The following is a 20883-nucleotide window of genomic DNA, read 5'->3' as shown; positions in this document are numbered from 1 at the left end:
TCCGCACTCCGTAAGTACAGTACCGTCAGGACGCACTTAGGCAACGAAATGCTTCTAGAAAACTGCCATCGTCACGTGGCAAGCCACCCACAAACACAGCAATCCCGCCCCACCCAAGGCCGGCCGCAATCGCCATGCCCAAGTGGATTTTTTTTTCTTGCTGGCACCCATTTCCCATCCATCACCAACATCCACAGGCACAATCCCGCCGCCCTCAACCAACGGCCGTGAACCTTTTTCGGGCGAGCCTCTCTCGTACACTACTACCATGTCGGAGGAAAATGCAGGTGAGAGCGAGCGTTCCCGTGCGCCGTCGACGGCCGACGTCCTCGACTGACAGACAGCCTTGTGCAGCCTGGCCCTTGGCCGACGCGACCCTGACGCAGGAGATTCTCGATCTCCTGCAGTCGGCGACGCATTTGCGTCAGGCCAAGAAGGGCGCCAACGAAGGTTCGTTCACACCTCCTCCACGCTCCCTTCCATGCTCGGTGCCGAGCGGTGCTGATGCCGACGGCTCCCAGTGACCAAGGCCCTCAACCGCGGCACGTGCGAAATTGCCATCCTCGCCGCCGACACCGAGCCGCTCGCCATTCTCCTGCACATTCCCCTCCTGTGCGAGGACAAGGGCACGCCCTACGTCTACGTCCCGAGCAAGACGATGCTGGGCCGCGCCTGCGGCGTCAGCCGCGCCGTCATCGCCGCGAGCATCAACTCCAACGAGGCGAGCGAGCTCGCCGGCCAGATCAAGGCGCTGCGGGACAAGGTCGAGAGGCTGGCCATCTAAGCACTCGCCTGCGAGCCGACGCCCCTGGGCCGCTTGTCCGAGGATGGAACCGAACGGCGGGCTGGCCGCTGGTCCTGGTGGAGCGCCGCACCTTTGTCTATTCTGTCCTTTGTAGCTGGTTGACAGACGCATCCTCGCTCCCGATGGTCCGATCCGCCTACCAATCAATGGAACAAGTCGTGTCCCCTACTCTCGTCATCGTCCGCCTCGTCGAGGACACGTGACACGTTGCCGACCCGTTGCAGACGTGAGTGAGCGAACATTGCCATTTCTCGACGGTACAATTTCCGCTGGCGACGGCAAAATAAATGACCAAATGCACGGTTAGAGAGGCGCAGATGGAGGCGGAGTTGCTGCCTTGCGTACTGAACCAGCAGCTATTCTATACGGCGCGCCACGCGGACACGCACCCGAGACGGAGAGTGACAGTGCTGTAATTGCATGGCATCAGCGGACCCGCTTGCCGCCCTCAGCGCTGCCGTGGCGGACTTGAGTGACGCATCACAGCATCGGCCCAGCGCCTTGCCGCAGCGCTGTCGGCCTTCTTGTCGGTCCGCTGCCGCTTTTTATCTCCGATAACCCCAGCGCCAATACCTCCCTCAGCCTCAACCGCTGGTAGCTTCGTTGCCTGTCCAGTGCATCAACGCCATCGTCCGCCTCCATAAAGTAGATTGCCCCTCCGCCTCTCCCCGTTCGCCCCTTTCTTTCTTCCCTTCTTTCTTTCATCCTCTCCTCCCACATGCCGCGTCTCGGTCATCGGTGGATAGCACGACTCTGGCCACGACGATACCCCCTCACCGCAGCATCGGGTGCAAGCATCGCAATAGCCGCCGCCATCATGACCTCGAGCTCCGACACTCCCGTCATGACGTCGTCGTCGTCGGCGGCGTACTCGACGAGCGTGACCAAGCTTACTGATGGCGCTGGCGTGCCGGATGAGGCGGCCTCGAACCCCCATCACGTACGCAAGGGCAATGCCGTCTCGGGCTTCAAGAATCCATACCCATCCTACTCGAACCCCGTCACGCTGACCTCCCTCCTTCGAAACATTGTCTGGTAGGCCCTCCCCCGAGCGCCCGTGTCGTGAAGCGGACAAGGCCGGCTCGCTCACCGCTTCGCCAGGCCCATCATCACCGGCGATCTCAAGCAGCCGGATACGAAGCCCCCGACGGTGCCCGTCGTCGCGCCCGAGTTGCTACCGAACCGAACCGCCTCGGACAAGCTCCGGGCCACCTGGCTCGGCCACGCGTGCTACTACGTCGAGTTCCCGTCCGGCCTGCGCGTCCTCTTCGACCCCGTCTTCGAGGACCGCTGCTCGCCCTTTACCTTCATGGGCCCCAAGCGCTTCACGCCCCGGCCGTGCGACATCCGGGACATACCCGTCATCGACGCCGTCGTCATCAGCCACAGCCACTACGATCACCTTTCCCACGCCTCCGTCCTCGACATCCAAAAGAGCCACCCCGACGTCCAGTTCTTCGTCGGCCTCGGGCTCGAGAAGTGGTTCCGCAAGAGCGGGCTCCGAAACGTCACCGAGCTCGACTGGTGGCACGACGCCGAGCTGACCGTCGAAGTCCAGCCCGAGGCCAAGGGCGCGGCCGAGGGGGAGGCCAAGGCCCGGCGAATCTCGGCCCGCATCTCCTGCCTGCCGTGCCAGCACACGTCGGCCAGGTCGCTCTTCGACAAGGACACGACCCTGTGGTGCTCGTGGGCGGTGCGGTCCGGCCAGAAGTCGGTCTGGTTCGGCGGCGACACGGGCTACCGCGCGGTGCCGCGTCTGCCGGCCGGCGTCGACGACTACGGACCCGAGTACGAGGCTTTGCCGCGGTGTCCCCAGTTCAAGCAGATCGGCGCGCTGCGCGGGCCCTTTGACCTCGGCCTGATCCCCATCGGCGCCTACTACCCGCGCGCCGCCTTCTCGGCCATGCACGCGAACCCGTTCGACTCGGTCGAGATCTTCCAGGACACGCGTTGCGAGAAGGCCATGGGCATCCACTGGGGCACCTGGGCCCTGACCATGGAGGAGGTGCTCGAGCCGCCAAAGATGCTGCGCGAAGCACTGCGGCGCAAAGGCATCGCCGAGACGGGCGTCTTTGACGTCTGCGACATTGGCGCAAGCAGGGAGTTTTGAGGCCACCGGAAGGATGCATTTGCCTGCACTGGCATCGTGACCTGTAGGAATGGAGCTGGCGTTCGGGACACAGGGAACTTGTTCCTCATTCTTTGCTTGCCAATGATGGCCTTGTATACGGAGTACGCACTTGTATATTCATTGATGAGCATGGAACAAGGGATAGATGGATGGATAGATCAACCCCAAACTCTTCGTTTTCTAGCGAGCCTTGGTGCGAACGACTCTCCTCCGCTCTCCTTCGCACGACACTCGCATTCACCCATTCACCCACTCATCTCGCTCTCATCACACCCGCAGTCGCTCCCACTCGCCGCCGGATGATATTATGCATTGCCAGTAAGGATTATTCCTGTAAATATTAACAGGGGTATTGCGGATCATGGATTTGGGTAGGCTCTGAAGGCACGGCACTTACAGTACTCCGTACACCACCTACAACTACTTGTACTTATAGGTACTTACTCCGTAAGTACACCTACAGTACGGAGTGCAACTGCGTGTGTAAGTACAACTGCACTGGCGTGCTCATGGATGCTCCACAGTGACGTAACTGCCGTGGCTGCGCCCATCTCAGAACCATCCACCGCATAAATCCCGTCTGACTCCTCCATCTCTCTCAAGACTCATATTTTGCTCGAGTGCAACAGCATCCCGCGTTTCTGCAACCTTATACCATAGCCGTGGGAAGGTCTCCATCACTCCACGCCGCACTTAAGACCCAGCGCAACACATCATGGGACTTCCTGTAGCCTCCTCGAAGACCGCCAGCGAGGCGAAGCGGTCGACGCACGATGCCCAGGAGCCGGCCGCGACATCAGCTCGACGTGATGATGACCACCACACGACGGCCATGCCCAAGGGCGCCGGTGTGAATACTGGTGCCGGTACGACGCGCGCCAAGACGGCGGAGGAGGTCGAGGCGGACCGGCTCTACGACGAGCGCATCGAGGAAGAGTATGCGAAGCGCGACGGCGGCTCGTAGGGTACCGAGCACTCGTGTCGACGGCGCACCTATTGCGGCGCAACTGTTGGCAGGTGCACAGGCAAGGGATGGGCTCGCGTCGTACGAAAGCAAAGCAAACCGGACACGGTTGGCGGTAGGAGGCAGAGTGGCGTGACCGTCGCTCGAAATCGTCGTTTTCGCCATTGTACTATAGATTGCTCATTCCCAACACATCACTCACATTCCTCGGCCAAGTCTTTCATAGATATTCGTCGTATCTAGGGCCCTCCTCCCGCACGCGTATCGGGTGGGCTTCGGTGTTGAAGACAAACTGGCTCGTGCCGGCGCCCTGCAGCTGCAGCTGGACGTCAGACTCGGGCGCGAAGATGAGGTACAGGTACTTGAGCGTCTCGGCCATCCAAAAGCTCTGCATCTGATCGATGAAGCCGCCGCCGTCGGGCTTCATGACGTCGTTGAGCTGGGCGTAGGCGCTGCCGGTGCCGCAGACGGCCGTGATGGACTGGAAGGCCTGCCAGGCCATGTCCTGCCAGGTCGGGTCGCCCGTGAGGCGGTAGGCGTAGTAGATGCTCTCGACCGTCTCGGGCCGCAGGATGTAGGCGCCCGCCGTCGTGTAGAAGCCGGCACGGGCGTAAAAGTCCTTTTGGCTGGCTGGCGGGGGCTCGTTGCGCGAGGCATCCGCCGGCAGCGCCGCGTCGACCCAGCGAAACACCTCGGGCCCGATGCCGGCGGGCGTGTGCAGGTAGTTGTTGAAGTACGAGCGCGCGAGGGCGAGGCCGAACTGGACAAACGTGTCGTTGCCGAGGAGGACACCACCTAGGATGAAGTTGCCGCCAGCGAAGCTCGCCACTGTGATTGTTTGCCTCCTGTCAGCAGACGCCGCCGGCGTGCGCAAGAGGATGACGGAGAGCAGGGAACACGGGTGGCGGGAGGGAGAAGTGCGAGGATGCGAGGGAGGGTCGGGATCGGGGTCGGGATCGGGATCGGGGTCGGGGCAGGGCAAGGCGCGACGCACAGTGAGTCGAGACGGGGTCCGTCTGCTGGCCGGCAAACTGCGAGAGGTACGTCAGGTCCGGGCGCCCCGTCGGGTGCGAGGCTAGATGGGCCATGGTCGATTCGGCGGCGAGCACCCAGCGTTCCTTGTAAAAGGCAAAGGCCCGCGGATCGTACTGGTACATCTTGATGAGGTACTCGTAGAAGCTGTCGGTGCCGCCGGACCAGCCGCCGTTGCTGTTGAGAAAGGTTCCGTCCCGGGTGGAGACATCGCCGCCGACGAGGCCCGGCCACGCCTCGGGGCTGCCGGTGGGACGCAGCAGGTACGACTCGGCCTTTTGCGCGAGAGCGGCGTACCGGGGCTCGCCGCTGAGGTCGCTGAGGCGCGTCCACTCGAGCACGAGGGTGCCGACCTCGGCGATGTTGTTGGACGAGGTGCCGCTGTGGCGCCGCGTCGGCCGGAGGAACACGGTCGGGTCCGGAATGCCGCTGGGCGTGTCGAAGGCGACGCTGAGACTGTCGGCGAGGCGGACCGCTTGGGCGAGGAGGGCGTCGACCTTGCTCGCATCGCCGACAAGGGAGCGCATGGGGCCCCGGAGCATGTCGTAACCTGCGCTTGCCCGTCAGCCGGCGCGCGCGTCCGCAGGTGGAGGAAGCAGAACGGATCACGCGCTTCAGGGACAATCAATCCGTACCGGAAATCAGGCCGCCGAGGTACCGGATGTTGCTCTCGAAAAGCGAGATGCCGTCGTCGGCCCGCTGCGTCGTCGTAAAGTTGATGCCGGCGATGTGGTCGAGCATCTGGTTGATCATGCGCCCCTCACCCATGATGATGGCCGTGCTCAGCGCATCGACAACCGTCACGCCCCAGCCGTTCCTGCGGTCGGCGCTGCCGTCAGCTTTCGAAGCCGTGACCTCCAGTGCACCCGACGCTCACGCGGCGGTCCAGGCCGGCCGATGGCGACGACGACGTACCTGTCATCCTCAAAGGTGCCGCTCACGGGACGCAGGGTATCGTGCGGAAAGGCATGCTCGTGGTAGCCGTTCCACGAAGTCTCAAACGCCCGCTTGACGGCATTGGCACGCGCGTAGTTTGGCTTGGGCCGGCTGCCGCCACCGTAAGGGGCCGCCCGCGCGGTCGAAGAGAGGGCAATGGCGAGGGCGAGGGCGAGGGCGTAGGTGAGGAGCCCTAGGGGAGTCGTCGTGGAAGCCATCATGGCGAGGGCGAGCGGTGCTGGATCCGCAACGGCGAGGAATGGTCCCCTGGCTTGGGGCGGCGGTCGTTCTTGTAGCATCTGCACATGGCATCAGACATGGCCCCCGTGGCCCCCGTTCCAGTCGGGCCCTTGGATCGGCCGCCTAGCATTCCTCCGCCCGCGGGCCGCATCTGCCGTGGCTTGCACACCCTGTCTAGCGTATGCATGCATGCCCTGCCGGCCAGCTGACTGCTCGGAAGGCAGCAAAAGAAAGGGCCATGTCGGCTGCGGCGTGCTGCGGTGTACCTCGGCCAAGACATTGGGGCGAGAATGGTTCTGCACGGGTCGGATGATGGCAGTCGAGCCAGGTAGGGTTGCGAGGGCAGCGGACGGATACAAACGGTGGCCCCTCATCGTCTGCCATGCGCCTGCTGACGCCGTCACAGATTACCATCTGGATCGTATGCAGCCGTGGCCAATACGGGAGGTCGCCGCGAGGGTTGATGCGACGCTGCCGGCGCCACCCACGATCCGATGGCACAGGAGGGGTAATGCGCTCTCGTGCCCTCCGACAGCAACATCGTGGACGGAGCAGTTGATGATTCGGCGTCGCGTCCAGAGCCGACCGTCCACCGAAGTACTAGACAGACGCAGCTGGCCCTGGCTAGGTAGGCAGGCAGGCAATGGAAAGCAGCTCGTGATGCCGGACGGTTGCTCTTCCGAGGCGCCAAAGGTTGTCGTCGCGTGCCCATGGCCGGTTCGACCGGTGTCAAAATCGGGGTAAACAAACCGCCTGTCTGGCATGGATGCATCGCCGATGCCAGCCGGCAACGACGCAAATCACTATCCACTCGGCTGCTGGTTGGGTGTGCGGATGCGCGCGTGCTGCATCCTGCGCAGTGCGGTGGACAAGCGAGGGCTCAACGCAAGAAGCTCGGCAGGTTGCCTCTGCTCGACGGGCCGCTCTGGTCACGGGGTGCACCGCTGCTTCGTCGGCGTGGTTGCCTTATTCTTGTCCTGTCCCTGTCGTCACTTCATGGCCCATCCCGAGGCCGTCACCCATTCTCGCGGAGCTTGGCCAGCGCGGCGGCGACGCCACCGCCGAGCTCCTCGTCGGCCGCACCGTCCGATCGGCTTCCGGAAGCGGACGGCGCTCCTTCCGGCTGCGACGTCTTTTTCGACCGTTGCATGGCGGCCAAAAGGGCCTCCTCATCGTCGTCGTTGTCGTCGTCGTCGTCGTCGTCGGCGAGGAACCGGAACTGCGTCGACGCCGAGCTGCCGTCCATGGTCGCCTCACGAGATGCCGCACCGACGGTGGCCCCGGCTCGTCGAGAGCGCACCGGCACCCTCTTGGCCGCCTTCCGGGCGCGAAAGGGCTCCTCGACGGCCGAGGTCCACCGCTTGACCTTGACGCCGCCCCAGCCGGCGAGGAGGGCGAGCTGCTCCGCATCGGCGTTGATGGCGTTTCGCAGGCTTCCGAAATGGGCGACGAGGGCGACGGCGTCCGACTTGTTGAGGCTTCGGGGCACGGTGACAAAGTCGACGAGTCGGTCGGCGTAGTTGGACGCCTGCTGCCCGCGGATGGCGGCAAAGTTGGCGTTCTCGTACGACTTGTAGAGCTCGATGTAGCGCGCCGCCTCGGCCGCCGACCAGCAGAGCATGACGGTGGCGTCGTTGACGAGCGACGTCTTGGAGAGCTCGCGCAGCGCGTCTTCGTGGTTCGGAATGTCGACCATGGTGAGGAGGATCCGAAGGTTGTACTTGCCCTGCAGGTTCCGGATTCGCGTGTAGATGTACTCGGGGTGGAGGCGGTGGTACTTGAGGCTATCGTGGCCGTCCGTCAGCGTGAAGCTCTTTGCCCGGCCAACGAACGAGCCGAGGACCACAGCCGTCTCGACGACGCGTCCGTCTTCGGACCTCCCCCGCCTCACCTCAGGAACAGGGCGCAGGTGGTCAGGCCCAGGACGTAGTCGGCGGGGATGTCGCTGTACTCCCACGGCATCGATCGGATGCTCGTCAGGACGGGGTTGCCTCGCTGCCGCGGGGAGACGAGGATGGCCGAAGCAGCATGCCGCTTGGGGAGAGCCTGCGGCGTCGGCTGCACGATCTTGCTGGCCGGCTGATGGGCCGGTGGAGGTTTGTCGAGCCGCTGGGGCATCGGCTGCTGCATCAGCCGAGGTGTCGGTTGCTGCGGCGGGCGAGCGGGCGGCGCGGCGACGGTGGCCGCCATGGCTTCCAGGAGCGCATCGTCGGCTCCATAGTCGTCCTCCATGCCGATGTTGGCGTGGGCCGGCCGCAAGATGGAGTTGGAGAGAAGGCGGGAATCGACTGTTGTGGCCTGGTTGGTGTTTGTCCGGCAGCCGAGCTCTCGATGAAGCGTGAAGCAAGTCCTCGGGACAGGTCCCAGTAGTTTCGTGGATGCCTCAGGACGGATGCCGCGTGGTGGAGGTACTTTGCTACTGGTGGTAACAAGTACAAATCGCACGTGTCTGTGTACAGTGGCCGCCCACCTGTCAATGACATGTAAGTACGTATTTACTTATCTAGAGTAAGTAAGTATTACATGTAAGATTACTGCACTCTTACTTACTTATCTAGAGTACAAGTACTGTAAGAGTACAGTAATATTACATGTACTCCCTACTTGCAAGTGTAATATTAATGCCCATCATCACTTGTACATTCATAAAAGTAGCCATATATATAGCCGTCAACGCTCTACCAAAGCTAAAAAAAAGTTCGCTATAAGGAATAAGGAGCACGTACTTGTACATGCACATGCAGTTGCAAGCATCAGAATACATGTTTGGAACAATATCATACTGTCGCGACTCCTATAGTTGGTAGGTGCGTAGCAAGGAGTTTGGTGCGTTGGCCTCGGCTGAACAATCTATGCCGCGAGAATAAATGGAGTGCATCGGATCCAATGAATGGTATTTTCGCCGAGCAACCGGTTCTGTGACTTTGATCGCATGCGCATGCATGCACAGGTGCACAACGTTCCCTTCCAATCAATAATAAATACATGTATCCGTACAGCAGTAGTGCACCTACCCCGTACTCCATTTGCTTTTTCCCATTTCCATGCACGTACGGCATTAACATGACATCAACTGCTCCATCCACCTCGCATCATCATCTCGCTCAGCGCCAGTCTCGAAGGGTAAACTCGCCCGCGGGCGCGCCGTCGGTCATGTCCTTGTATACAGAGCACAGCGACTCCAGCCAGCAGTCGATGGCCGCCGTGGCCGCGTTCTCGACCCCCGCAGCCGCCATCCGCTGTCGCAGCCGCTTGTAGGCCTCGATCATGACCCAGACCTGCAGCTCGGTCGTGCCGTTGTCGCCGGCGGGGAATCCAAAGGCAAAGGCCGACGACAGCTCCCGGGCGAGCAGGACAAGGCTATCGTGGAATCCGGCGACGCTCTCGCGCCGGTACGCGACGTCGAGCCGCTGAGGAGGGGTGGCCGGCGGCGAGAAGGGGGATGCCTTTTCGTTGACCACGACCCGTACCGCCGCGTTGTCTTCCCAGCTGCCGACGATGGTGCTGTCGTCGGAAACCGGGGACGGCGTCCGCCATCCGGACCGGAGCCGAGCCCGGGTGTGGGGCTGCGGCTGCAGCAGCGGCTGGGAGTACGAAGGGGGTCGAGCCAGCAGCGGCGGCTGTTGGGGCTGCTGCTGCTGCTGTTGGGGCTGCTGCTGCTGGGGCTGGTGCTGCGGCTGGGGCTGCGGCTGGTGCTGAGGCGCAGGCTGCGACTGGTACTGGGAATGGGGCCGAGCCCGGGACCGGCGTTGGGAGGGGCTGTCACCAGCGCCGGCGCCGTTCACCGGCTTACGGTAGGAAGGATCCCGAGATCGAAGATATTTCGGGTCAATCATCGACACGTCGGGCGTCCGGTATGGGGAGGGAGAAGGGGAGGCGAGAGATTTCGGATCCGTCGTCGACGCCGAGGGGGCCGGGGAACGAAGATACTTGGCGTCGATTGTCGGCACGTCGGGGATGTCGCCGTCGTCGTACTCGACCAGGTCCTCGTACTCGCGCTCCATGCTCATGAGGCTGACGCTGCTCGAGAGGACGGTGACGTCGTCGGACGACGAAGGCCTCCTCAACAGCGCCGCCCTCTCCAGCTGCTTCGGGTGCACCGGCGTCTTGGTGCGCCGCGGCAGGGGCGGCAGCTCCGGCTCCACCTCGTCGGCCCATTCGCCGTGCGTGCCGGCGTGCTCAATGATGGGCGAAAGTTGCGTCGCCGTCAAGGTCGTCGACGGCGGCGGCGTCGTGAATGAGCGGGAGAGGGGCTCGCCGATGGTCGAAGGGGACGAGCTCGTAGGGCTGTTCGTCCCGGCGCCTCCGTTCCTCTCCTCGGCCTCGTACTCTTCTCGGCCGTAGATGCGAATTCGGTTTGCGCTGTCGCTCGAGGAAACCGGACGGAGGGGGTGCATCGGCTCATCGCTCGCGTCCATGGCATCATGGCCCACGCCGAGCTCGCTGTCGAACCACTTTTTGAAATCTTCAAACTCGCCGCCGGCCGTCGAGTTTCTCGATCCAGGCCAGAGCCTTTGCAGCTTGCCCTTGGACGGCCGCAGGCTGGTGGGGATGCCCATGAAGGACCGTCTCTTGTTCTCGACGCTGCCTTCCATGACGCAGACGTCAATCGTGCGATTCGCTGGACAATTGTTGGGTTGTGGCAGCGGGGAAGGGGGGGGGGAGGGCGCGATTTCGGTCCAGCGTCCCGCTGTCAACGATGGAACGGAAAGTTTGAGGATATATGAGAAAGAGCAGAGAATAAAGGTGCACGGGGGGGGCAAAAAGGATAATATACGCTGAAATCGCTCGACGCGTCAATGCAAATATGGAAAAGAATAGGTAACCCGAGGCGCCACGAGTCAATCGACCGAGCGGCCCATGCTGGCTCTACCAGCGTCGGCACATGTTCGTCAAACGTCATCATGCTCTTCGTCGGTCCCACCATCGCTTCATGCTGCGCGAGCAAGGATGGAGGGCTATTTGCGTGCTGACTCTGGCAAGCGACGACGGCGGGCCGCCGCCAGTTGCCCGGGCCCCGCTTCGGTCATCATGAAGGGCACCCCTGGCGCGCCCGTTCACGGCGGGAAATGAACGATGCCATGCGCTCATCCCCACATGGCGATTCGCGAACAGGTCATAGGCAACGGTCAATTTTGCACAAGCATTAATACCCTCTCTTGCAGGCTGCCGTAGTTGCAAGTCGGCGTGGTTACAAGCTGGCGTAGAGTGCAAGTACTCTCTCGAAGGGGGTGAGGCAGGGACTGCTGAATTTTTCGACCAACGCTGGCTGCCAGGACGATGAACGACCTTTATCCGCACTTGAGACAGGATCAAGCACGCCCAGGCACCATGAATAGCTCGCTTTGTTGCCGAGACGGTATTCTGTATTTTCTGCCACATTGCTGGAGTTGTCGCCACTGCTCCTCGGCGTCCTCCATCGCTTGGCATGCCGTACAATACCTGTTGACGGAATTACAAGTCCATCCACCGTTGGTATGTGAAGTGGTAGTACCTCAGCACTTACCTAGTACCTACTAACAGTGGTTCCTCACGGCCGTACCGCTAGAAGTGCGTGTAACAGTACTCGCATCTGTTGTAGGTGTGCAGAATGCACTAGAGGTTCTCGTACGTGTGCTGTGATGATAGCGTGTGTACTTGGGAAGTACTACGGGATAGTATAAAGGTTATTAGTAAGTGCCAAGGCGTATCTACTCCGTACTTAGTACTCCGTGCTTGTATTATTAGTGGTATTCCTGTTGTACACGGTACTGCACACTGCTGCTGGTGCTGGCATGTCCCGTCCAAGTGCTGTAATTAGTGGACGCAATAGCAGCATACGGCTTGTAGGGAGCACCGCCATTGTCCACGCCTATCGGCAAGCAACCACACACACGAGAGCGCACTAGTTATGGTTCATTGGCATGGACCCTTCTCCGCATCAAAGGCCTCGAAATTGTGAGTCCTGGCCCACGTATAATACCAGTAGTGTGGTTCAGTTCTAGCCACTGTCATGACTCGCTCTCACCAGATGGCGGCCAAACCTGCGACAATGCTCTCGGCCAATGATCGTCTCCTCCCACGTCTGAATCAATCGGAAAAATCAGATATCGACGTACATGTTATGTGCGTGAACATGCAAGTGTCTTCAATGGTATACGACTGCATCTCGTACGGTGCGCGAACCGTCGTAAATTCATCCCACCACCGTCGAGCGGCCCCTCGAGTCGCGGTTCCTACGAGCCATGGCGATACGCCGATATTATACCTTTGCCAAGGGCAGTCGCTTGTCCTCTAACTCGGATCATCCGTAGTGCCCTGCATGGTAACTGCGCATCTTGATGCGCATGATTTTTTTCAATTGTGCGCTGCTTGAACCTGCTGATTCCCATCTCAGTCGCAGCCTTTCTTCGGCCGGCTTCGTTTTGCCCGCTTATCGGATCCCATCCGTCATTGTGATGCGCCGCACCCATCCAGAGCAGCCAAGCAAGACATGAAATTCTTGCTACTACCCATGCGAGAAAAATAGAGTATAGCGTTCCATGACGCTGCCGATTAGTCAATTCCGTGAAATCTGTCTCTTTGCCATCGAAAACATTGGTAGCATTAGGTCATCGCGTGCCTGGTGAAGGCGCAAGGTGGGTGCGCCCCGCGGGCCCCCTGAGATTGAACTTTAAAAACCGAACTGGAAAAAAAAAAAAAGACCTAAACTTGCGCCCTTCTGACCGGTAGTTCATTGCAACGGCACTTTGTGTGCATTTCCTGCTGTGCACCGCCATGTGCGAATGCATCCTTGGATATTTGGCTGATGGCTGTACACCTATGAGGCGCAACCCAGCACGGTGGGTTGTGCAACAGCCGGCTTGGACACCGGTTCGTACCCGTACTGCAAGGACAGGACATGGCCTCGACCCTACTCTGTAGTTGTACTGTATGCACTATTATATAGGTAGGTCTAGTACCTAGTAGTATGTGGAAACAATACGCCAGAGTGCCCAAACCGTACCAGCGGGTAATTATAGCGTCTCCCCCGCTCCGTTGGGCCGACAATTGGCCCCGAAATCAAGGGGCCATGGTCGTACAGGCACTATTAGTGCACCACGTGTTGGGGGGCAGCCGTCACAACGCCTACTGTGTACTTGCTCCGTACAGTATGTCAGTACAGCATAGGTGCCCCGTACTTGGCATGACTACTTGTACAACTATACCGCCGAGCAAGTCTACGCAGCACATGAACTCTCGTGCCTCAAATACCAATGCATTGCACAAGATGAACCCGAGAAATTGTATGCGTACGTGCATGCATCCATGGTAGGGGCCTGGCCGAGCAGCAGCGAGCATGTCAAGGTCCATCCCGCAGACGAGTGACGAATCACGCCGAGGCTCCTAGCTTCCGCTAAGCTTCCAGCTAACCTGACTGCTATAACCGCCCCTGCAACCCCTATAACGCACCAAACCTATACCGTCGTTGTCGGACCTCACACTGGCGAAATATGAAATATGGAGCTACGCTATGCCGGCAACGGCAACATATGGCATTATAAACTGTTCATTTCTGGTCACCAGCGCTCGCCGTCTCTCACCGACTCTCACCGAACTCTCAACCTCTGTCGACGATTCCTTCCTCCCTCACATCTTCTCCTCCCTCACATTTACTCCTCCCTCACATTCATTCCTCTCCCAACCCTTCGACGCCGCGTACCTCGCGGCCGCAAGCCCGGCAAAGCTGCTGACGCATCGACGGTCCTCTGCGCATGCATCCGCCTCCGGGCTCCGAGATCGGTGCTTCTGACGATGGCGTCGCCTTGTCCGTCTCCATGTCCATGTCGACCGTGGCCAGAAAGGTCAAGTTTGTCGCCTCCGATCCCTCGCGTGGAGGCCTTCCCGTGAAGCGCAAGCAGGTCCAGCAAGCTTGCTCGGCCTGTCGCCGGAAGAAGGTGAGCAGTCAACCGTCCTGCCTTGGAGCGTACTGTCCAGGTCCCTTTGTCGGGCGAATGACCGGCTGGCTGACCGACTGCCTCGTCCTCTCTCCTTCAGAGGCGTTGCGTGCACGCAGAAGCGAGTGACTCTGCCGTCTCGGCCGATATGTCGGCAATCGAGGACCTGCCCGCCCGCGATTCATCCCCGTCTCGCTCGTCGTAAGCACCTGCCTGACCTTCCGTCCCCGGTGGCCGGAAGCCTGCTGAGATCACAAGGCCGGCGACTTTCTCTCAGCCTGCGGCTGCCACGCCCCAGGCTCGCCCCGCAAGCTCACACTCCCCTGACGGTCGGAATGAAGACTCAAACTCGCTCACGTCCCGGTTCGTCGGCGACCTGAACCCGGAGGGAATGTTTCTCGAGGCCACCGCCTCGCGGCAGTCGCAGAAGGGAGACGTCGGCATCTGGCTCTCCTCCGCCGCCGTGGCCAGCTCGGGGCAGCAGTCTCAGTTCATCACCTCGCGTCCCCCTGCAATCATGGACCGCTTTCTTCTCCCCTTTGTCAGGGAGCATTGCCTGTCGTGTCTGCCTCCCGAAGCCGAGTTCGCCAAGCTCAAGTCCACCTTTCTCCAGAAGATACACCCCATATTTCCCGTCGTGCCCGTCTCCGCCCTCGATGGCGCTCTCGACAATCCATCCAACGTCGTCCTGCGCCAGCTCGTCTGCCTCGCCGCCGGCACCGATCCCGACATGGCCTCGAGCCTGTACCTTCAGAACCGGGGACGCGCCCTTCTCTCCTCCCAGGACTTTTCCCAGTCCCTCTCCTCGGCCGTCCGCGCGATCCTCGAAACCAGCATCATCACCGACAGGGTGCTGCACATCCGCGCCCTCGCCATGCTGTCCCTTTACACCCAGCCCACCTGCCCCGAGGAGGCCGACCTCCCTGCCCAGCTGGGCGGTCGTGCCATTCATCACATCCAGACCCTCGGTCTCCACCTGCTGCGGTACGACGCCCCGAACTGCGACGACCTCAACAACCTCTTCTGCGCCGTCTGGGCCCTCGACATCATCAACGCCGCCGTCTACGGCCGTCCTTGTCTCATTCACGAGCGCGACATCGGCACGAACCTGGACGACTGCATCCGGAAGCTGCCCCCCTGCTTCCGCCTCTTCCTCTCCATCGTCCGCTGGCTCGACCAGGTCATCGAGCTCTACCGGCCGGGCCCGAGCGCCGAGGTGTCGGGCCAAGAAAAGGTGGCTTACATGGACCTTCCGGTCCTCGAGCAGATGATTGTCAACGCCGACGCCCTCAAGGTCGCGTCCCCGCTCATCGGTACGTGTCGCTCGACCGCACCTCGCCGTGACCGTGGGTGCTAACCGGCACAAGCGACGCTCGAAACGTTCTACCACGCCGTCATCATTCTCTCCTGCCGCCTGCCTCGGCCGGGAACCTCCCCGGCGGCCTCGACGCTGCCCCCTCCGTCGGCGAACGCGCGACGGTCCCTCGCGGCGGAACGGATCGCTTGTGCGATTCCGAGAGATCACCTGAGCCCCCTGCCGCTCATTCCCTACGCCGTCTCCCTGGCGCTGAGTGTCGAGTATCGCAAGATGAGGCACAGCCGGCTGCCAATGTTCCGCGCGAGGTCCATGAATGCCTTCAAGCGCAACTGCGAACTGCTGAGGAAGTTTGGCAATCACTTCTGGAGCGCCAAGGTTGTCGCCGGCCTCGGTGAGCGGGTCCTGAAGGAGATGGAGAGAGCCGCGACGCTTCTGAACAGGGAGGCGAGCACGAGGGAGACGAGTCCGATCCTGGCCGACGAGGAGTCGAAAGCGGAGCCGACGGGTCAGGCGTCGCCTCGTCAGCCAGTCGGTGCCGTTGTCAACCCGACAGAGATGAATTCCGCCCTCGGGCTGGACAACGTTGTCGATTTCTCGCTGATCGATGCCATATCGGGCCAGGACGTCTTTGGCTGCATAGATCCCAACTTCAACTTGAGTGCGGTCGAGGATGCCCTGGAGGCGAACCTCGACATCGGTCTACCGCTGAACTGGGGCGACTGGGGGCAATTCGCCACGTCATGACGACACCATTCTCCATTCCGGCCTCGGCCAGGGCGGCAACAGCACCCATCATAAAGACAGTTGTTCGCAAAGGGCTCGCGGTTCCGAAACTCCGTTTCGAATCGACCTCTTGTCAGCGCACCAGGCCAATGTCAAACTCGGACAAGAATTCATTGCTTTCCCATACGCCGTGCAGCGAGACGTTTTGAAACGATATCGCAATTCCGTAACGGTATTGCTTCAGGCACGGCAAGAATGTTCCAAACTGTCATGGCCATGTGCGATACGCGCATGGGGAGGGCGGATAGATGGCGAACACGCTCTCCTGCAACATTTCTTCTGACTGGCCTTTTATTCGGCGGCTTAGTTGATGGCGCAATCTCTACCGAGCGCGAACAGCCGGCGTTCCAGCGCGAAACGTGTGAATTTCGTCAGAACCTTTGTCACGCCATGGAGGAAGCACCCTCAAGGCTCCCAAGACTGGCCATCGTTGCTACTATCACCAGAATCAGGCAACGCACGACAACAGAAGCGGGTACAGGTCGACATTGAGGTCACCCATGCGTGGACGACCAAGCTGAACGACGGCATCGCTGGACTTGCTACCATGCTGTCGAAGTATTTGGGGCGGCAGACTCTCCGCCTCGAAGCGCGTCTGGAGCGGCACGAGCCCCAGCTTGGCCCCCCTTTGCTGTGCGATCAGCGAAATGCTGCCAAATATTCAGCGACTGCGCTGCCGGATGAGCAGCATCTGCTCTCGCTGCATATCTTCATGCGTGCGTACGTGCTTGCATAGAATGCGCGGCAGAATGTAGCGGATTTCTAGTCTTCCCCGTGAAAATCGACGCCCTATCTGCAACTTGGCGCAAAGGGTAGACAGGTAGGACTTCTCGTGCGGTGCGTGATGTGCACGGCGATCCCACCATCGGCAAGGGGCTCGGGGTAAATACGATATTGGCGCTTGTTTGTGGACATGCGGAAACTGGCGTGTTCTTCATGATTCATAAATTTTGTTCATATTCGTACTGGCTCGTGTACGTGCAATCTGGCCGTATAGAGTATCCTTTCTATACCTTTCCTTTTCGTTTGTTGGTCATGTGTGCTGCACTGTAGGCGTATGTATTTCAATGCACGGAGCATCAGCGTCACAGTATGGAGTTGGCTACCAGCACTGGCTCACGCAGGTAAATTCGAATCTACCGCTTCAGACGGAATGGAAATATCCCGCCGCCCTTGGGGCCAGTTGCACGGCAGCGTGAAAGTAGTTGTAACTGCTACAAAAGCGTAGAGCACAAGGTCCTACCAGCGCCGTAGTTGGGGACGATGCCGGTTTGATAGGAATTTGCAGGCACCGACTGCAGCAGCATGGAACGTGAATGTCATTCTCCACGAAACCATCTCCCCGTTTGGTGGTGAGAGGACACGCACAACAGTCCTTGGTTCTGTTCTGATGTTGCTCGTTGAAAGTTTTTCAGCTCACCAAAAACCGTCGGGAGGAGATTGTGGGAGGCGATGATGCATATCCCCTCTGGTTTCTGCCGTTGCCTAAGCGGCATGGTCATGAGTCTTTGATTTCCGAGAAGCCTAGAGGGGGCGTTATTGCCGGCGAAATTAGCCCATCATGCTCGTGAGTACGACAAAGATAGTTCTCGGGGCTGATCATTACCTCTGACTTGGGACGACTGCCAAACTTGTTGGCAATCCAATTGGATGCACCGGCAGTCTTGGACTCGGGCTTTTCCCTCAACCTTGTCGGATTTGGACTCTCATTTTCCCTGCCTTCTTTCCCTTTCTCCGGATCCGCCGTTTTCTGCGGCTTTCCGGTGACCGTTTCCGACGGCTTTGACCGGTCGCCGTCGCCATTGCCGTCACCCTTGCCGACGCAGTCGGCTCTCCCTCCCTTTCGGCTGCCCAAAAGCTGCTCGAGCTCGCATAGAGCGACGGGGGTGAGATCTTTGGGACGAACGTGGCTCTGTTTCCCGAAAATATCCTGCCGATAATCATCGTTGGCGTAGAATCGATCCCGCCCCGGGTCCGGTTTGGTATTCCGATCCTGAAACGCGAACCGACCGTCCTCTCGTTCGGCGACCCGATCGATGACGTACCAGCCCTGGATTTGTTTCCAGCCAACACCACCCAAGGCGACGTATTCGGACTGTTCGGGGAATATCTTGCTGCCGAAGCTATTGGCCGGATACATGTTGGGCGTCGTCTTGATCTGGTAGATGTAGGCCTCGCCGCCGCCCTGCCAGCCCATGGCAAACTGGCCGGCGACGAAGAATTCCGACGTGGTGCTCACGAAAGGCGAATCGGCTCCGCCGCTCAGGTGACTGTCGAGACTGAAATTCCAACGTGGGCTGGGAAGCATGCGGTCAATGGGCGCGGAGGGCCTATAGTTGTGCGGGAAGAGACCGCCGGCTTGCTTCACCTGGTCCGGCGTTCGGGTGTCCCCGCGCCAGACGACGTCCACCTTGGCGTCGTCACTCGAGGGTTCGGGCTTGAGCTTGTGCCGGCGAGCCGTGACAGAGTTGGGCCAGAGGATGCAAAGGGCAGTGAAGAAGATGAAGAAATTGGCCAGACGGCCGTGCATGGCGCCTGAGATGGACATTGGGAACGTCACAAGGTACGTTTGATTCAGTGCATGCACATGTACCTGTGCATGTAGCTGTGCAGTGTCCTGGGTAGAAATGGAAGAAGGATGGGACGAGATGAAATTGGGCTTGCATGGATACAAGACGTACAGTATTACTTATTAAGTACGGAGTAGCGAATTCAAGATGCCATGGAGCTAATTATATCACGTACTTATTCCGTAGATATGGGCATGGATATTCAATTCATATGGGTCGAGGACAGTCAAAATACTTGGGTGCTGAGCACTTGTGCGGGTACGTATGGAGCCGAGCATGGAGCCGAGTACGGAGCACGAGTACAGTGCAAGTACTGTTAGGAGTAAGGACATGTACATGCAATTACTGTACTTGCCGTACTGGAGTACAGTACGTGCAAGTATTGTATCTTACTGTACGGTAACAGTATTAATACTTACATGTACGGAGTACGGAGTACTTGGGTGTTCTCCGTACTTGTACTGTACGGTAAGTATGTAATTAGGTATATGAATGCGGAGCACAAACACGGAGCACGAACACGAAGTACTTGCAACTATTAATACTTACTTACAAGTACTTGTACTAAGTAATTATGTACTGTCCTAAGTAATTATGTACTGTCCATGAGCATGTACAGTACATGTAGGCACACGTTGTCGTAAGCATGCACCTACAGGTACGGAGTACAACGTATAAAATTACTTGCTTGTATTTTTCTTCAGTACCGTACGGAGTACATGTAAGTACTACTTACTATGTACTTACTGTAGCATGTAATACTCCGCGTTCCGTCCTTGATTGCATTGATTGTATCGGGGGGTGACAAAATTGTAAATTCACTTTGCAGTAATAGTAGCTACCAAAATAGTGTCGTCACTTTTGTCTAGTGACTGCACACCTGCAGGTATAAGTAAAAGTATTACACCTACCTAGTACTTAACAACGGACTAGGTAAATACTTGGACTTGTACCGAGTACGAACGAGAGTACGGTAAGTATTACTACTTACACAGGCAAGTGCATGTCGGTGTACGGAGTACAGTACACATAGTTGTACTTTTGCCCGTACAGTACAGTACACTTTCAAGTCCCTGTCAAAGCGATTTACACGACGGGGCGAAATGTATTCTTCAGTGGGTACGTGTGCCTGTTCCGGGCGTCGATGCACAATACTATACAGTATGGCCACGACGAAGAGGTGGTATTATTAGTGCATTTATTACCGGCGATGCTAGTGCTCCTGGTTCTAGGTGCCTGGTATGAAATTCTCCGCAACCAAAGTACGTGCCTACTTAAGTACTGCTGCTCTGTAAAAGTGCTCAAGTATTACCTACAGTACTTATGTACTGTACTTGCTGAGCACCTAGGTGCAAGTACCGAGTATTACTTAATGGCCAGCTCCGTCACTTTGGCTTGTGAGTATTAAGTATTGCTACAACTTCGGAGTACTTACTCCGCAGAAATCGCTCGATCAACAATCGTACTTCGTACGTCTACAAGTATCCATTGTTCCTCGTCCTGCGTCTTGTTTCTCTACAGCATTTCTCTGCTGAAGCAGGCGATACGGGTTTAGTACGAGTGAATGCGCAGGCGGCAATAAATAGCTGTAGCCGTACGGAGAATTATTCCGTGCTGTGCGGGTAAATGGGCAGATTCCAAGTTTGGAATACGGCACATGAACCCCCACCGAGTACCCCGTATTGCATGTGCGCTTACGAGTTATTAATACTGCACAACTACTTTGGTCTGGTACTTTCTCAAGGACAGTACGGAGTGCTCCGTAATTACTCCGTACAGCATCACCTGTTCCGTTCACCTCCTCGTCCAGGACTCCGCCTCGTCCAGTACTGCTGCGCTTGTAATAGAGGCATGTACAAGTGCAGCACAGAGTACAGTAGGTGCACCAAGTAGGTACGTGCTAATTTGTCCTGGCAGCCGCCGACGGTGAGCCGGAATGTGAGCCGGGACGATTGCGGGAGCTCGGTGGCTGATAACCGCCCATGTCGCCGTGCCAGTTCCCAATCGGGCCGGCCGGTGGCTGATGCTTTGCACCCCGCGCCGCGCCGCACAGCCGTTGAAGCGACGCGCAGAACGGAGCCTGGGCCGTCTGCTGAAGCATCTCCCCGGCACGGCATGTCGTGTCGTGCCGTCGCTTCATCCGATCCCATCTCGTAGCAGACTTTCCCCTTGTCGATGTTGAGCCGGT

At 59.1% G+C, this 20883-nt stretch overlaps 8 protein-coding genes across 8 annotated transcripts; 4 read left to right on the top strand and 4 right to left on the bottom strand.

The window, feature by feature from the left end:
* Nucleotides 1–268: 268 nt before the first annotated feature.
* Nucleotides 269–784, top strand: DCS_06841 (ribonucleoprotein-associated protein; the record flags this gene model as incomplete). Its single annotated transcript, XM_040804128.1, has 3 exons — nt 269–287; nt 355–450; nt 522–784. 3 exons carry the CDS (start codon nt 269–271, stop codon nt 782–784), a joined length of 378 nt encoding a protein of 125 aa, XP_040654232.1.
* An 838-nt stretch (nt 785–1622) lies between these two features.
* DCS_06840 (Zn-dependent hydrolase/oxidoreductase family protein) lies at nt 1623–2915 on the top strand (the record flags this gene model as incomplete). Its single annotated transcript, XM_040804127.1, has 2 exons — nt 1623–1840; nt 1907–2915. The coding sequence occupies 2 exons, from the start codon at nt 1623–1625 to the stop codon at nt 2913–2915; spliced, it is 1227 nt and encodes a 408-aa protein (XP_040654231.1).
* Nucleotides 2916–3651: 736 nt separating this feature from the next.
* On the top strand, nt 3652–3900 carry DCS_06839 (uncharacterized protein; the record flags this gene model as incomplete). Its single annotated transcript, XM_040804126.1, has 1 exon — nt 3652–3900. One exon carries the CDS (start codon nt 3652–3654, stop codon nt 3898–3900), a length of 249 nt encoding a protein of 82 aa, XP_040654230.1.
* A 220-nt stretch (nt 3901–4120) lies between these two features.
* On the bottom strand, nt 4121–6086 carry DCS_06838 (1,2-a-D-mannosidase; the record flags this gene model as incomplete). The annotated part of the gene is made up of 4 exons (XM_040804125.1): nt 4121–4728; nt 4895–5482; nt 5568–5749; nt 5848–6086. The coding sequence occupies 4 exons, from the start codon at nt 6084–6086 to the stop codon at nt 4121–4123; spliced, it is 1617 nt and encodes a 538-aa protein (XP_040654229.1).
* Nucleotides 6087–7123: 1037 nt separating this feature from the next.
* DCS_06837 (uncharacterized protein) lies at nt 7124–8340 on the bottom strand (the record flags this gene model as incomplete). The annotated part of the gene is made up of 2 exons (XM_040804124.1): nt 7124–7892; nt 8000–8340. The coding sequence occupies 2 exons, from the start codon at nt 8338–8340 to the stop codon at nt 7124–7126; spliced, it is 1110 nt and encodes a 369-aa protein (XP_040654228.1).
* Nucleotides 8341–9212: 872 nt separating this feature from the next.
* On the bottom strand, nt 9213–10703 carry DCS_06836 (uncharacterized protein; the record flags this gene model as incomplete). Its single annotated transcript, XM_040804123.1, has 1 exon — nt 9213–10703. One exon carries the CDS (start codon nt 10701–10703, stop codon nt 9213–9215), a length of 1491 nt encoding a protein of 496 aa, XP_040654227.1.
* Nucleotides 10704–13841: 3138 nt separating this feature from the next.
* Nucleotides 13842–16086, top strand: DCS_06835 (fungal specific transcription factor; the record flags this gene model as incomplete). Its single annotated transcript, XM_040804122.1, has 3 exons — nt 13842–14024; nt 14302–15337; nt 15392–16086. 3 exons carry the CDS (start codon nt 13842–13844, stop codon nt 16084–16086), a joined length of 1914 nt encoding a protein of 637 aa, XP_040654226.1.
* Nucleotides 16087–17623: 1537 nt separating this feature from the next.
* DCS_06834 (uncharacterized protein) lies at nt 17624–18673 on the bottom strand (the record flags this gene model as incomplete). Its single annotated transcript, XM_040804121.1, has 1 exon — nt 17624–18673. One exon carries the CDS (start codon nt 18671–18673, stop codon nt 17624–17626), a length of 1050 nt encoding a protein of 349 aa, XP_040654225.1.
* Between the last annotated feature and the right edge of the window lie 2210 nt (nt 18674–20883).

This window comes from Drechmeria coniospora, chromosome 03 (assembly GCF_001625195.1).
Source record: "Drechmeria coniospora strain ARSEF 6962 chromosome 03, whole genome shotgun sequence".
NCBI lineage: Eukaryota > Fungi > Ascomycota > Sordariomycetes > Hypocreales > Ophiocordycipitaceae > Drechmeria > Drechmeria coniospora.
The sequence above is the reverse complement of the archived record's forward strand: the minus strand, read 5'-3'. Positions and strand labels throughout refer to the sequence as shown.